Source organism: Vulpes lagopus, chromosome 12, assembly GCF_018345385.1.
Source record: "Vulpes lagopus strain Blue_001 chromosome 12, ASM1834538v1, whole genome shotgun sequence".
In the NCBI taxonomy this organism is placed as follows: Eukaryota; Metazoa; Chordata; class Mammalia; order Carnivora; family Canidae; genus Vulpes; species Vulpes lagopus.
The window spans coordinates 6,709,111-6,724,414 of NC_054835.1; the positions used below are offsets into that span (position 1 = coordinate 6,709,111).

The 15,304-nt window shown below is 49.8% G+C and overlaps 1 protein-coding gene across 2 annotated transcripts in view; it reads left to right on the forward strand.

The window, feature by feature from the left end:
- PTPA (protein phosphatase 2 phosphatase activator) overlaps positions 1-15,304 on the forward strand; it is a 35,454-nt gene that overhangs the window by 6,048 nt on the left and 14,102 nt on the right. For both annotated transcript variants that reach the window (XM_041723722.1, XM_041723724.1), the window contains exons 3-8: positions 2,731-2,817; positions 7,980-8,105; positions 9,980-10,097; positions 12,180-12,279; positions 13,170-13,294; positions 14,446-14,546. In XM_041723722.1, coding sequence (XP_041579656.1) covers positions 2,731-2,817; positions 7,980-8,105; positions 9,980-10,097; positions 12,180-12,279; positions 13,170-13,294; positions 14,446-14,546 — 657 coding nt within the window. The remainder of the gene's footprint in view (positions 1-2,730; positions 2,818-7,979; positions 8,106-9,979; positions 10,098-12,179; positions 12,280-13,169; positions 13,295-14,445; positions 14,547-15,304) is intronic.

Here is a 15,304-nt window from a genome sequence, read left to right on the forward strand (position 1 = left end):
CCTAAAAACACCTAGGAACTGGGACCTGGAGCAAGAGGAAGTGCTGACCACCTTTCTGTGCTGTTCAGTCCAATGGTGGGCAGAAATGAACAGCTTCTACCTCCCAGGCTTCTGGCACAGGCTGTGGAAAGATTGGGACTAAGAAAAAGAAAGCCAATTTCAAATCCCCAGGGAAAGCCTTGGTCCCAGCTACAGCCAGGTGCCCACCCCTGGTCTGCTCAGCTGGGGTGGGGAGAGTCACTGGTACAGAAGGGCTCATTCTCTGTGGGGGGAGTCTGTTGTGCTTACACTGAGCCCACACCCTGCATTTGCCGTGGCTTGTCCTTCTTGGGGCCATGTAAGCTTTTCTGGCTCCTCTTTCATAAGCCTGCCTTCTAAATATTTGCCGATGGTTATCATGACTTTTCTGAGTTATATTCTCCCCCTAGATCTTCACCAGGATAAACACCTTAGTCCCCACAGCTGCTCAGAGGACACGGTTTGACTCCTTTCATCATCTTGGTTGCTCTACCTCAGGGTTTCTAAACCTTAGCACTGTTGACATTTGGGAGTAGATAATTCTTTGTGGTAGGGGGCTGTCCTGTGTATTGTAGGATGTTTAGTAACTTCTGTGTCTTCTACCTGCTAGATGCCAACAGCACCCCTCCCCCCAGTTATTAACAACCAAAAGTGTCTCCAGACACTGTCAGAAGTCACCTGGGAGCTAAATCACTTGGGTTGAGAACCCTGAGTCTGCCTTGAACCTACAGTATTGCTGAATCCAAATATGGCTTTAGTTCTTTGCTTTCCCCTTGGGTGTTTTCCAAAGAGGATGTGTTTATGATGTGCCAGGTATATTTTAGCTCATTTAATCCTCACAAAAACTCTGGGAAGTAGACTCAGTGTTCATCTCCATTTTGAAGGTGAGAAAAGTGAGACCAGGAGATAAAGAAATTTAGCAAGATGGTAGCATTAGCAAGTGGTTGGGATGAGTTTCAAGATTCACGCCCAGGTCCTCTGTCTCTAGATAGACATGGGTTGAGCCACCATGCTCTAGGCCATAGGTCAGCAAATTACTGCCTTCTTACCTAATCTGGACCTCTGTCTGTTTTTGTAAATAAAGTTTTATTGGAACACAGCAAGGTTCATTTGTTTATGTATTGTCCATGGCTGCTTTCGCACTCACTGGCAGTGTTGAGAATTTGTAAACCAGACTTTATGGTCTGCTGAGCCTAAAATAGTTACTATCTGGCCCTTCGTAGGTGCCAACACTTTTTGGGAAACGTTGGTTAGTTCTTCTAATGGAGTATTGTTGAACAATCTTGGGTAGAAGCCTTTCGCTTGCTCTAAAGCTCACCACTCAAGTGTGTGACTTCACAAGTGACTCTGTGCCATGGTTCACACAGTTTGATTAGGCAGCAGAGTGCAGCAAGAGGATGGACTTAGGGTCAGAGAGATCAAAGCTTGAATTATTATGGGACCTGAGGGTTGCCATTTCCTCTTCTTGTGACTTAGGTAATGTGCCTAAGCTAGCCAAGACTGTTTCTTCTACGAAAAATGAGTTGTTTGGAGGCTTAAAGGACTCAAAGTCCAAAAAGCACCTGACCCAGCGCTAAGCATTCATGAGGGGTACTGACCTGGAGGCATGGTTGTTACTGTTACAGGGATGAGGATGGTGGCGTTGGTGGAGACAGGTATGTTTATAAGAATGCCCTGAGCTTTAGTCACCAAGAGACTCGGGCCTGTGTGGGAGCAAGGACACTGCCCCTTGCTGCTTTCTGTCTTTGCATCCGGTGTAATTTGTAAGAATGACTGTGATCACTGGCCGCAGGCAGGACGAGGGCTCAGACCTGCCCTGTGACCCCTCATTTCCATTCCACAGGCTGTAGGAAGGTCCTGGTACAGGAAATGTTCCTTTCTAGATGCTGGATGGTCAGTTGTCAGGGCTTGCTGTGGCTGCTGCTGCCATCTCTAAAGCTTGGATAAGGAGAGGAGGGAAGAGATTGAGAGGCAGCCGAGATGGAAAAGAAATGAGACCAAACAGAAGTCATTTGCTCCTGGGACTACTTCTCCAGAGGCCTGCACCTCACTATTTTCTTACCCATGTGCTGGCTGTAACCCTAGCCCAGCAGGGAAGACAGTGCCCAATTGGAAGCCAGGGATGGGTGTGCTGGCATACCTGACTGTAGGCAGAAAACTGTTTCTTCTCTAGGAAGCAGACGGGCTGCACTACAGTCTGACATCGTGGCCTGTCTGGTGGGGGGAAACATCTGGAAGCCTACTAGGGGAGGAACCCTTGTGGAATTCCTTGAACTCCTGGTGGTGTAGTATAATTGTAGGACTTGTGGGGTCCTAGCTCCATATCTAATGAGAGCTTGGTCTTAGGAGACCTTGGGCAAGTCACCTCTCCTGAAGTGAAGCCTTGGTTTCCTCATCTATAAAATGAGGACAGTGAGTGTTTACCTTGTGGGGTTGTGTAAAGGAGCTCCTGGTGGTAGTAATGAGCATGTTCTGGCTGAGGATCCAGGTGTAATCATGGTCATTGACTTGCCAGCTGTTAAGGATGGAGGGTCCGGGGGGGTGGTGGGTGGAATTTGGCATTATCATTCTGCTTCCCTTGCTGGCAGGCTGGGGACCAGGGGACAGCTTGGAGCTCTTTGGCAACTGGATGGAGCTGGGGGCTGGGTAGGGGGGTGGAGGGTCAGGGGTCTGACATTCCTCTCCCTCCCTGCTCCCCACTTTATTTGGTAGGCATACGCTGACTACATCGGATTCATCCTCACCCTCAATGAAGGTGTGAAGGGAAAGAAGCTGACCTTTGAGTACAAAGTCTCTGAGGTAGGCACAGGCAGGGAACCTGCCACCGAAGAGCCTTTCCCAGAATAGCTATGGAGAATCACATGTGCTTGTTGCCCACAACACGCCAGGGCAGAAAATAAGACTGCCCAAGGACATGTGCAGTTGACATTTTGGTGTTTGTATTTCTTTTCTTTATTTAAAAATATTTATTATTTGAAGTGGGGGGAGCCTGCATGAGTAAGGGGAGGGAGAGGGACAAGCAGACTCCACACTGAGCAGAGTCTGATATAGTAGTGCGATCCTGGCGGGGCTCAATCCCAGGACCCAAAGACCATGACTGGAGCCGAAACCAAAAGTCAGACGCTCAACCTACTGAGCCACCCAGGTGCCTCTTGGTGTTTGTATTTTCTTTCTTTCTTTCTTTCTTTCTTTCTTTCTTTCTTTCTTTCTTTCTTTCTTTCTTTCTTTCTTTAATATTTTATTTATTTATTTATTTATTTATTCATTCATTCATTCATTCATTCATTCATTCATGAGAGCACAGACAGAGAGGCAGAGACACAGGCAGAGGGAGAAGCAGGCTCCATGCAGGGAGCCCGATGTGGGACTTGTTCCCAGGATTCCAGGATCACATCCTGGGCTGAAGGCAGCGCTAAAACGCTGAGCCACCCAGGGATCTCCAGTGTTTGTATTTCTAATCTTTTCCTTTTCCTCAATCTGTGAATAGATAGAGATTTATAAAATTGGGATCAAGGGAAGTACACATCTTACAGCCTGCATTTTTGCTAACTGGTGTTTTTATGTAACTTTTTAGATGAAAAAAAGATCGTAAACGAAGTAAGTGTGCTCACCAAAGGGAACAGTAATAGAAGTGTATTTACAAAAAGCTGACCTCTCCCGATTTTCTCCCTCCTACCCGCCTCCCTGGGGTGTCCCTAGGAACAGTTTTGGGAATGCCAGCCAGACCTGCCATGTGAGCCCCTCCTCTCCTGTTGCCCCTCCACTATATAAATGGCTGTCTCATTGAGCCCACCCTCATTGTTTAAGCAGCCCCTGACTGTGGACTTTGAGATTGTGTCCCTAAATATTGGTGCTCTGAACAACCTTACATATAGATCTGTGGATGCACTTTCCTTTTTTAAATACATTTTTTTTAAAGGTTCTATTTATTCATGAGAGATACAGAGAGAGGCAGAGACATGGGCAGAGGAAGAAGCAGACTCCCTGTGGGGAACCCGAAGTGGGACTCCATCCCAGGACTCCAGGATCGCCCTGAGCTGAAGGCAGATGCTCAACCACTGGCCACCCAGGCATCCCTGTGGATGCTCTTTCCTAAGGAATCATTCCTGGAAGTGGGAATACTGAGTTTAGGGCATGCACTGCAGGGTGTGCACTCTCTGGCTGCTGTTTCAGAGACAGGTGGTTTGTGGAGAGGACAAGAGCTGTGGGGGGTGGTGTGGGCTTGCAGGCTGTTTGCTCTTACTGGATGCCACCTCCTAGGGCTAGGTCCCAGGCCTCCAGTGGCTCTTGGGTTCTTATCCTAGTTGGCCCACAGTCATCTTGAGACTCTTATCTCAGACACCAGGGCCTGAGCTGCCTCTCAGTGCCTTATCTCACCCTGTCGGGTAAGGCCTGACCCTGTTGTGGCTTGGTCTTTCCACCTGTCCTGAGGCTAGCAGGGCAATGCTCATATCAAAGCCCCTGCCCCGCTGCCTTCCCTCCCCCCTCCCACCCACCCCCATCCCCTGCCCCGCCCCAGAGAGCTGCCTCTTCCTGGGCCCTAACTGGCTGGTGGGAGGCTGATGTCTTGTTCTGTCACCAGAGGGGAGCCAGGCCTGTGCTGGGGATAGACCTCCTTCTCTTGGGAGCTGGTCCATCACTGAGTTTGTGGTTTGAGAGAGGAGAGGGCTTGTCCTTGAGTGTGTGATGAGGGAAGCTGGGCTGTGCTCAGGGAGCAGGGAGTGTGGTGGGGGTAGGCTAATTATAGGGGGATGTTCTAATTACCCCAGCAGATCCTGAGCCTCCAAATCCCTCTCAGGTCCCATAATTGACCCTCACGCTTTGATGGTAAGACTCCACGCCAGCCAGGTGTTGTCTTAGCTCAGGAGTTGTTCTTCTGGCAGGATTGTAGCATGGTTAAGTGCTTGGGTTCTGGAGTCAGGCTGACTGGGTTTTGATAACCTCTCCCTTCCATGCTGAGTGGCTTTGTCCCTTCTGACCTTCTATCTCTTCATCTATGAGTGGAAGAGCCAACAGACCGACTCATGGCCCCTGGGGAGGATTCAGTGGGAATCCCACACATAGGGATGTTAGCACAGTGCCTGGCACATTAGCTCTTATCATTAGCTATTTTTCAGTTCTAACCTCTAGTAGTGGTGTGATTGCTTCACCTGGGGGCTCTTCCTGAACTAGGCTTCATCCCAGTGCCAGGGCAATCACTTGGTGGTCAGAGGTGACTAATTTGGTCTCCAGAGGTCTTCCAGCTTCTGCCCACAGCTGGCAGGGCAGCAGAAGGCACGACTGACAGCATGTGGTCTCAGCCCACGGATGTGAGGGGGGCCCCCTTGGCACAGCTGCTGGGGGCACCTATTTCCTCTTAGTCCTTCCTCCTCCCACAGGGTTGGCAGCTGGGGAGAGGGCAGATGGAGCTGCCTTAGGTGGCAGCTTCCAGACCAGCAGCATCGAAGGGAGCAAGCAAGGGCAATCTGGTGAGACTGTCTAGACCCATGTTTAGAAGGCTCTCCTTCAGTTTGAGATTATGTCTGTCCTAATCTTCAGGGTTTTTTTGAGTTTTGCAAAATGTGAGTAGAAAAGAGGATTAGGGACGCCTCGGTGGTTCAGTGGTGGTTGAGTATCTGCCTTTGGCTCAGGGCGTGATCCCTGAGTCCTGGGATCGAGTTCCGCATCAGGGTCCCTGCATGGAGCTCTCTGCCTGTGTCTCTGCCTCTCTCTATGTCTCTCAAGAATAAATAAATAAAGTCATTAAAGAAAAAAGGATTATTATTATTTTTTATTCTTGTTTGATATTTAAGTTGGGAGCAAAGAAAAAAAAAAACACTGGCAAGTAATGTTTTAGAGAAAATTTTATTGGTCCATGAAATCCAAGAGGAAGCCCTGGGTGAGGAAGCAGGAGGGTAGTTCAAATTATTATTTGTGCTTCCTGAGGGTTCTGGCTCACAGCCCCTCTGGCCCAGCCAGTCAGACAATAGTGGCAGCCCCTGCATTCTGAAAGCCCTCTCCAGAAAGAGGAGCGAGGAGCCTTTTAATTATTCATTGCCCCAGCTGAGCTGGCAGCTGGGGCCTGGCTTCCACAGCCTTCCAGCACCTTCTTTATCCCCTTCAGCCCTGGCCCAGGACTGAGATGGCCCGGGAGTCGGGCCTGGCTGGTACTTCTTGGGGCCAGATTACCACCTCATCACTCCCGAGTCCTGGTTGCAGCATGGGGTCAGGTTTGCTCTGTCCTTATCAGGTCCTGGTGACCTAATTCTTCACAAAGCTGGGCTCTGGAAGCACTTTCTCACACATTACAGCTGGGCAGCTTTATGTCACCCTGGCCTTCTGCCTCAGCCAGGTATAAAGGGAGTTTCCCCTCTTACAGGTAACTTTTCCTGAGAGGGGAGGTGGGGGATGGCATCCTTCAGGCCACTGTCACGTTGTCTAATGCCAGGGGGTGCTGTTTACTTGGCCTGCAGTGATTTGTACCTCCTGGAGCTGTGTGGGGGTGGAGGGGTGTTGAGGGGGACTGGGGAGGATGGGCACTGGCTGACAGATACTCCATTAGCTCAAGTCCATGTTCCCTCTCCCAGAGCTCTCTGACTGCCCCTCTGCAGAGCCTGCGCAATGCAGCAGTGGACCTGACTGAGCCTTGCCTTCCTCCTCAGAACTTTTCATGTGGGCACTACCCTGCTAGGTCCTACCCAGTATCAGGGGTTTCTGGAAGTCTCTCTCTGTGCTCGTGGTGCCCGGTGGACACAAGCAAGACCTGCTTCCTGGCAAGGTCTTCTTTCCCAGGGCTGCCTGCCTCTAAACACCCTCTGCTTTGTGCCCTCTGCTAGCCTTTCGTCCTGGCCTTTTTTTTTTTTTTTTTTTTACAAGCCACACCCAGAAGGAGCCCTTTTCTAGCTGCCCTTCTAGACCTGTGTTTTGGATAGTCAGCTTCACCTGATCTCCTCATTGAGTAACATTCTGTGTGCTAATGCTGCCCTGGCCTGTGGCACCAATTCCATGTCTTGGTTTCTGCCTGCTGTGGGAAAGGTGTAGGGAGACAGGCTCCCTGAAACTGCAGCCCAGCAAAGCATTACAGAGGTTTGGACCTCTGACCCAGTGGTTCTGCTGAAGGAGACTTCCCAGATTGTTTGTAGAAGTGGACAATTGGAAATAAGCCAAATATGTAACAGTGAGAGATTCAATAAATCATAGTATGTTGGCACAATGAAATACTATTGACTTACTAAAGGCTGTCATAAAATTATGTTTACATGTTGATGTGGGATAAGGCTTATGAGGAAATCAGGCAGGCTACCAGGCAGCATGTGCCCTGGAACCCGTGTTTTAAATATTTTATTTATTTGAGAGAGAGAGTAAGCATGGATGAGGGAGAGGGGTAAAAGGAGAGGGACAAGCAGACTCCTCGCTGTGCAGGGAGCCCGACGCAGGGTTCTGTCCTAGGGCCCTGGGATCATGACTTGAGTTGAAGGCAGACGCTTAACCGCCTGAACCACCCAGGCGCCACCCCCCCCACCCACCACCAGACAGTTGGATTTAATATTTTATTTATTTATTTATTCATGAGACACACACACACACACACACACAGGCACAGGCTCCCATGTGGGGAGCCTGATGTAGGACTTGATCCCGGGACCCCAGGATCATGCCCTGGGCTGAAGGTGGCGTTAAACTGCTGAGCCACCCAGGGATCCCTTTTTTTTTAAAAAATATTTTATTTATTTATTTATTTATTTATTCATAAGACACACACACACAGAGAGAGAGGCAGAGACACAGACAGAGGCTCCCATGCAGGGCAGACAGTTGGATTTTAAAACTCCATCCTGTAGGAGTGTGTGATCTCCCCAACACTTACCACTTAATGCCATGCCTAGGGGTCGTTGTCCAGCAGCAGGTGAGACTTCCCTTTGTGGCTCTAGCTGGGGGCCACTCGTCATTGTGGCTTGTCCCCTCTACTTTACCTATTATAGGCCATTGAGAAACTGGTCGCCCTCCTCAACACACTGGACAGGTGGATTGATGAGATCCCTCCGGTGGACCAGCCCTCTCGATTTGGGAACAAGGCCTACAGGACCTGGTATGCCAAACTCGACGAGGTGAGGCTGTCACAGGACATACTTGGGGACTGGGCCAGGGGTGCAGGAACTTTCAGGTATCTCAGCATCTCTGGGGCGTTTGTTAAATTCCACTTACCAAAAGTACCAATGTATTTACCCTCTGCCCCCGTCATCTTCTGGGAACCACCACTGTGGATGCCCAATCCTCTGCACAGGGCTGTTAATTAGGTCATCGTTTGCATTAGCTACAGATTCAAATGTCCCAAGTGTCCATGTGTAGGGGGTCAGTTGGATAAACTAGTAGAGCTAGCCTGGAGTGCTATGCAGCTATGAGAAAGACTAGGAGACCTACTTGGAGCCTGGGGTGAGGCAGTCTGGGATTTATCATTCAGTTGAAGAAGAACCTGGGGTCGGTCTGACACATATGGTGAGCTACTTCTTGGTAGGAAGGAGGAAAAAATGAAAAGATCTGGTTGCGTAAAGAAACATCAGTTCCTGGTGACCTAGTTTACGCAAACTGCTCAGTTTGTGTAAAGAAACACCATTAGAAGGATATACAAGAGGCTAATAAAGCTGTGGTTTCTCTCAGGGCAGGAGAGAGTGGGAAGGGGGATAGAAACTTCTCAATGCATCCCTTTTGTAATATGTGTAATTATTTGCTTTTTTACTTTTTGATGTTTTCTTGGCAAATCCCAAAGAATTTAGTATTGTACTTCTTTTTCTTGATTTTTCAAATTATTAATTTTTATTTCAATTTCAGGTAGTTAGCATTTAGTGCAATATAGGTTTCTTAAGTAGAATTCAGTGCGTTTTAATTTTGTTAATGTGTTTATTTTTGAATCCTATCACAGTGATACCTGTTCAAAGCAAACAAAAAATAAAAATGCAGGATCAGAGTCCTGTAGGTCTAGGGTAAGGCCTGGGAATCCAGATTTTCCTCAGGTCTCTAGGAGATTTTCCTGCCAGGTGTCCATAGACTGAACCTAAAGCAACTTGAGTCCTCATTTCTCTGACCTCGTGTTTTTGCCTGGAGCAGAGGGGAGTCTCAAGGACCCAGCAAAATGCTGCCCTGCAATCTGGGGCTGCCCCTGGAATCTTAAGAGGGTACATGGTTTTTTTTTGTTGTTTGTTTGTTTTCTTTTTAAGATTTTTATTGAGTTCTAACTTACAGGAAAGTGAACACAACATAGCTATACAGCTTGATGGACCTTAACGTAGGTTTTGACCCTTGTACCACCACCTGTATCAAGCTCTAAAACACTCCAGCACTCTAGCGGGACCCTTGTGCCCCTTTTGAGGTGATATCCACCTCCAGACTCTTCTAAGTTCTATCCCATAGATAAGTGCTACCTGTTTTTGAATTTCTTATAAATGTCTGACTTCTTTTGCTCAGTGTTCTGTCTCTGCGAGTCACCCATGTTGTGTGGAGCAGCTGAGCTTTTTCATTGTGGTGTGGTGTTTCAGCACCTAACCACACCATGGTCTGTTGCTGATGGACATTTCAGTTGAGGGCTACTATGGATAATGCTGCTATGAACATTCTCGTATGTTTTTTGGTGGACATATGGCACAGATTCTTGCTACCCTGGGAGTATGAAGAAAGATGGTGCCTATAAGGACATCAGTGAGTTACAGGATAAGGGAGTCGAATGGCTTCTTTGCAATTCCCTCCTATCTTGTCCCAGATCCTTGTCCCCTGGAGGAAGGGTCCGCAGACTAGAAACCACCCCAGGGTAGTTGCTGTATGGTGTAAGAGTAAATGTTTCCCTCTTCTTTCTGTAGCCAGTCAGAGCAGGGAGCCAGGCCAGCCTGGCATGGCCCGCTGGGCCCCAGCCAAATGCTGCTCCTGGGTGCCTGCCTACCAGGATGCTGCCTAATCTGCTGCCACCACTTTGTGTCTCTTGTGTTATCAGGAAGCAGAAAACTTGGTGGCCACAGTGGTCCCCACCTGTCTGGCAGCTGCTGTGCCTGAGGTGGCCGTTTACCTAAAGGAGTCAGTGGGGAACTCCACACGCATCGACTATGGCACAGGTACCTGCTGCTCTCTGTGTTTACTTGGCTTCACCGCAGCCTCTTCTTGGGCTCCTTCCTCTTTGCTCCGGATTGTCTCAGGGCCCTCTGAGCAAGAGCCTTTGGGGCCAGGTAGGCTGCAGTTGTCCTGGGTGCAGGGAGGCCTGGTGCTGCTCCTGCTGCTCCGTCTTGGTCCACCAGAGGGAGCTGATGCCACAGACTTGGTGTCTGTGCAGCCACGATTTCCATTCCTTATAAAGATGGTCTCTGAGCTTATCACCAGCAGCAAAGTAATTTATTGAGCACTTACTATATCTTAGGGTGACCCCTTACCAGAACCTTGAGAAATGAGAGCATTCTGTAGCCTCTGGAAGCCTTGTGGTACACGCTGTGGTACACGGACATGCCAGTGTCTGTGTGCTATGGAGTTCTGCAGAAGAGGGCGCATGCTGTCTGGTTGTGCAGTGGGTGGTAGCTGAGGAGGACCTTGTTCTGGTAGGCGCACCCTCCTGACCTGTCCTGAAGCGGCAAGTGCAAGACCGGCTGCTCTTTCTGGCCTTCACCTTGCCTGGGCCTTGGGTTCCTCGAGAGAAACACAGGCCACTGAGGCAGGCCTGGAAAAGGGTCCCCTTGAACCTGGGTCCTGGGGAGGCTTTGTCTTCTGCTTCCCCTGTTGCTGGGGAGCAGGTTTATCGGGTGTTTGAGACTTCCAGGACTTGGCCTAAAATGGACAGGGAGGGACTCTGAAGGGACACTGGCCAGGTCAACTGGGGTTTTCCTTCTGGTATCAGGTGTGTGAGAGCCCCTGAGCCATGGCTGCCTGGCCTCTGGCTGGTGGAGATCAGGAACCATGCAGGTGAGAGGAACAGCTCACAAGCTTCCCAGGCCCTGGAAGCAACCTTGATTCTATAGAGATGGGACAGGAAGTCGCTGAAATATTCTTTCTCTACCTCCCTCCCTATCTATACCCAGTGTGGGGCTTGAACTCACAACTCCAAGATCAAGAGTCACAGTTCCACTGACTGAGCCAGCCAGGGGCCCTGTGGAAGGCATTGTCTTTTTTTTTTGTTTTGTTTTTTTGTTTTTTGTTTTGTTTTTATTTTTTTTTGTATTTACTTATGATAGTCACAGAGAGAGAGAGAGAGGCAGAGACACAGGCAGAGGGAGAAGCAGGCTCCATGCACCGGGAGCCCGACGTGGGATTCGATCCCGAGTCTCCAGGATCGCGCCCTGGGCCAAAGGCAGGCGCTAAACCGCTGCGCCACTCAGGGATCCCGGCATTGTCTTTTTTTTTTTTTTTTCCGGCATTGTCTTTTGACCCTGTAATGTGACCATGTGTTCTCTGCTTAGAAGCCTTCGTGGCTCCCATTGCTCTTAGGATACTGAGTCTAAACTTCTTACGTGGCAGTTAAGTCTTGTTATCCTTTCACCCTTGTCCTCTCTGCTTTAGCCATACCGGCCTTCTTAGTGTTCTTCAAACATACCCATTTTTTTTTCACCTCAGGACCTTTGCACATGCTATTTCTTCTAGCTAGATTGGTCTTCCTGCTTCCCTCACATGCAGTGTCTTACCAACTCTTACTCATCTTTCAGATTAAATATTACTTCCTTAGGGAAACCTTCTTGAACCCTAATGTCAGGGTCCCCCTGTGATATCCTCCAGGTATCACCCTGTCCTTCTCCTTCAGAGCTAGAATTATAGAAGTGATTGTCTATATTTATTGTTTGTCATCCTGAAGATCATAAACTATCAAGCAAAGGCATGGACTTAGTCTCCCTAGTGCCTGATACAGACAGTGGCTGCCCTTGTAGTATGTGCTCACTTGATAGTGTGGAATTGACCAGTGAGTTAAACCTACAAAACAAAATGCAAATGTCTGTTTAAGAAGTCCACAGCCTTGGCCTTTTAGGAGTTGAATTATAGTAGCAGTAGTTACCAAAAGGGCCTGGGTCTTTCTAGAAGGGGCAGAGGCCCCATCATCTCCATGTTGACCTTCCTCTGTAGAGGGGCAGTTCTCAGTGATGTGGACTCTGGTGAGACCAAGAATAGTACCACTCCTTTTCCTGGAAGACTGTCGACCTCAGCTGTTTTTTCTCCTCTAGGACATGAAGCAGCCTTTGCTGCTTTCCTCTGCTGCCTCTGTAAGATTGGGGTGCTCCGGGTAGATGACCAAATAGCTATTGTCTTCAAGGTGTTCAATCGGTGAGTGAGAAGAAGAGTGGCAAGGGTCTTCCCTCCTCATCACTGCCAGGCTGGAGACAGGATGCTGGCAGGTTCTCCTGAGTGGCCAATGCTTCTTTCAGCCTGTCCTAACCAAGCTCTGTCTGTGGATGGGGTGTCCAGGAAGCCTTCTGAGAGGTTCAGATTCAAATAAGAACAAGTGAAGGAAACGGGTCACTTGCCAACTACTAATGCCTCTGTGGCATTTTCCCTGGCCAGCCTTGTCCTAAGCACTCTGCATGCAACTCCCTCCCTAGATTCCCCCAACAGCTCTAGGTAGAGTTATTTCCAATTTATAGATGAAGAAACAGAGGCACAGAGAAACCATCTTCTGATCCCTAAGGTCGCACAGCCAGCTGAACTGCGTTCAGGCTCTGAGCTGCTCCTTGTCCCCAGACCACCTGCCTGGCAACACAGGTGCACTGCAGCTGCCAGAGGCCTCTGACACACCCATCCCAGGCCCCACTCTGGCGATGCTGATGCCAGAGCTCCCAGGTGACACTGATGCAGCCCCTGAGAACAGGGAAGGCAGGAGCTGGGAGGTTCCAGGAGATGATCTGCTCTGTCCCCCACCAGCTTGCCGATGGGCAGGCCAGAGTTAGACAGCTTGAGGCTCTTGTCCAGGAGCTCATGTTATGAGTTGATGGTGCTAAAACCCCCTTTCCTGGGCCAAAAGAAGGCTGAGTGTGGGAGAAAAAAATCGACATTATTTTGAGAATACCAGCTGATGCATAACTTACGTGTGTAGGTTTTAATTGAAATAGAGACCAGTTACACTCTTAGGTGGTTATTTCTGGCCTCAGTGAGCTCCTGATGGCAGAAGGGTGGAGACTGCTTTTTGCTACTTTTTTCTTCCCTGCCCTCCTGTGCAGGTACCTCGAGGTTATGCGGAAACTCCAGAAAACATACAGGATGGAGCCAGCGGGCAGCCAGGGAGTGTGGGGCCTGGACGACTTTCAGTTTCTGCCCTTCATCTGGGGCAGTTCACAGCTGATAGGTACTGAAGGGGCATCTGCTGCTCCTCCCCCTGGGGTGTCTGCTCTATACACCTCCCTCCCTTCTCGCCTTACTTCTGCTGCTGGGGAAGACAGTGACAGCTTGTAAAGCAGGCATTAGTCTGGCTATTGACTGAGGCTGTTTGCTGTTGACCTTGTGCTGAGCGCTGGCTCTTGTGCTGAGAGCTGGCTGTGGCTCGGCAGGGCAGGCCAGGGGAGGCCGGGGAGGCTGAGGGAGGATGGGGGAGGTGGAGGCAGAGTGTGCCGAGATAATGGAAAGTGACACAGGCTGGAGCAGGGGCACTCGCCTGGCACATAATGGACTGGTGTGAAATGCACCCCCACTCCTGGCAGCAGCTGTGGGGTTTTATGTTGAAAATGAGGGGCTCTTTTGACTTGGTGACTGGTGTCATCCACTGTTATTATCAAGCTGTGCACAAGGGGGCCCATCAGGGAGTAGCCACCCATGGGAGGCAGTGAGCTGCTTCCTGTGGGCCCACTTTGCCTGCTCCCCCCACTTTGCAACTGCTCCCCAGGCTTGGGTGGCTCACTGGATCTATGGTGGGTGAGGGCCGGGGAGTGACTTCTTCTTCCATATAACATTAACTGCCTAAAAAATAATATGAATAGAAAAAAAAAAAATAATAATATGAATAGGTATTTTGAGTATTTGCTCTGTGCCAGGCACTGTTTGAAACATTTTAGGTCACTTCTCAGTGACCCTGGGAAGGGTCTTGGCCAGGATGAGACGAGCCGCCATCGACTAGCACTTAATCTGTGCAGGTACCATGTCGGAGGCTTGACTCCGGTCCCTATCACCAGGCGGCATGAGAGAGGTGCAGTTCATCCCCACTGCACAGATGAGGAAATAGCCTCAGAAGGCTGAAATCACTGGTTCAAGGTCACATGGCTAGAAAATGGCAAAGCCACAGCTTGTTCCATGAGAGCAAGTTCGTGTACACACACACACACACACACACACACACACACACATGCACGCACACACTCATCATTTATTGCTCCTGCAAGGTCAAGTGTTGAGAGCACATGGGCAGGACAGTGGCCCCCGGGGTGGGTGTGGACAACCCTGGGCTGAGGTGCTTGGCGGTGTGAGTGTCTGGTTCTGAACCCTGGGGCTCTTTGCTGTTCCTAGACCACCCGTTTTTGGAGCCAAGGCACTTTGTTGATGAGAAGGCTGTGAATGAGAACCACAAGGACTACATGTTCCTGGAATGTATCCTGTTTATCACTGAGGTGAGGGGAAGGGGGTGAGGGCCACCCATGGTGGCCTCCAGGCTGAGATCAACTGAGGTTGGTGGCTTTGGAGTGGGTCAGAGGAGCCAGAGTTTTCACCCAAAGATGGCAGGGCTGGTCCCTAGGAGGTGGGTTACTGACAAGGTAGCCCCACTAGGCCTGTGGAAGGTTAAGCCAATGTCTGACTGTCCAGGATCTCCTTTCCCAAATCAGTGGTCTGGGGTTACTACTGAACCTCGTGGGACACTTGAGCTGACGGACTGAGCTTTGATCACTAGTGGGCTTGGTAACCAATGCGGCAGGTCTGAAGGGGTGGGCGGGGCCCACAGGGTCTCTCTCTAGCCACTGGCATGTGGCTGTGTGGGATGAAACTATGGCAGGAGGTGGAGAGGCTCAGTGGACAACAGGACAGATTTCTGCTGAAGGGACACATCTCTGTCAGTGCCTGAGGACTTGAGCCAGATGAAGTCCTGGAGGTGAACCAAGCAGGCTGGGCTACAAGCCTCCCTGGCAGGGGGTGTTTATTAACTGGCTGCTATTGCCCACTAAGGCCAGGTCTCCCACTTCCTCAAGGTCACTCATGGAGCTTGTTAAAACCCACGTTCCTTTGCCCAACCCCAGCTTTCTGAGTCAAGAATCTTGGGGGATAAGACCCAGGAACCCGTATTTAAATACACTTGCCAGGTGACTTTACACAGAATTTGGGGACTCACTGTTCTTAGGATCTCTCTCTCAGGAGGTGTTAGGACCTTTTGTCT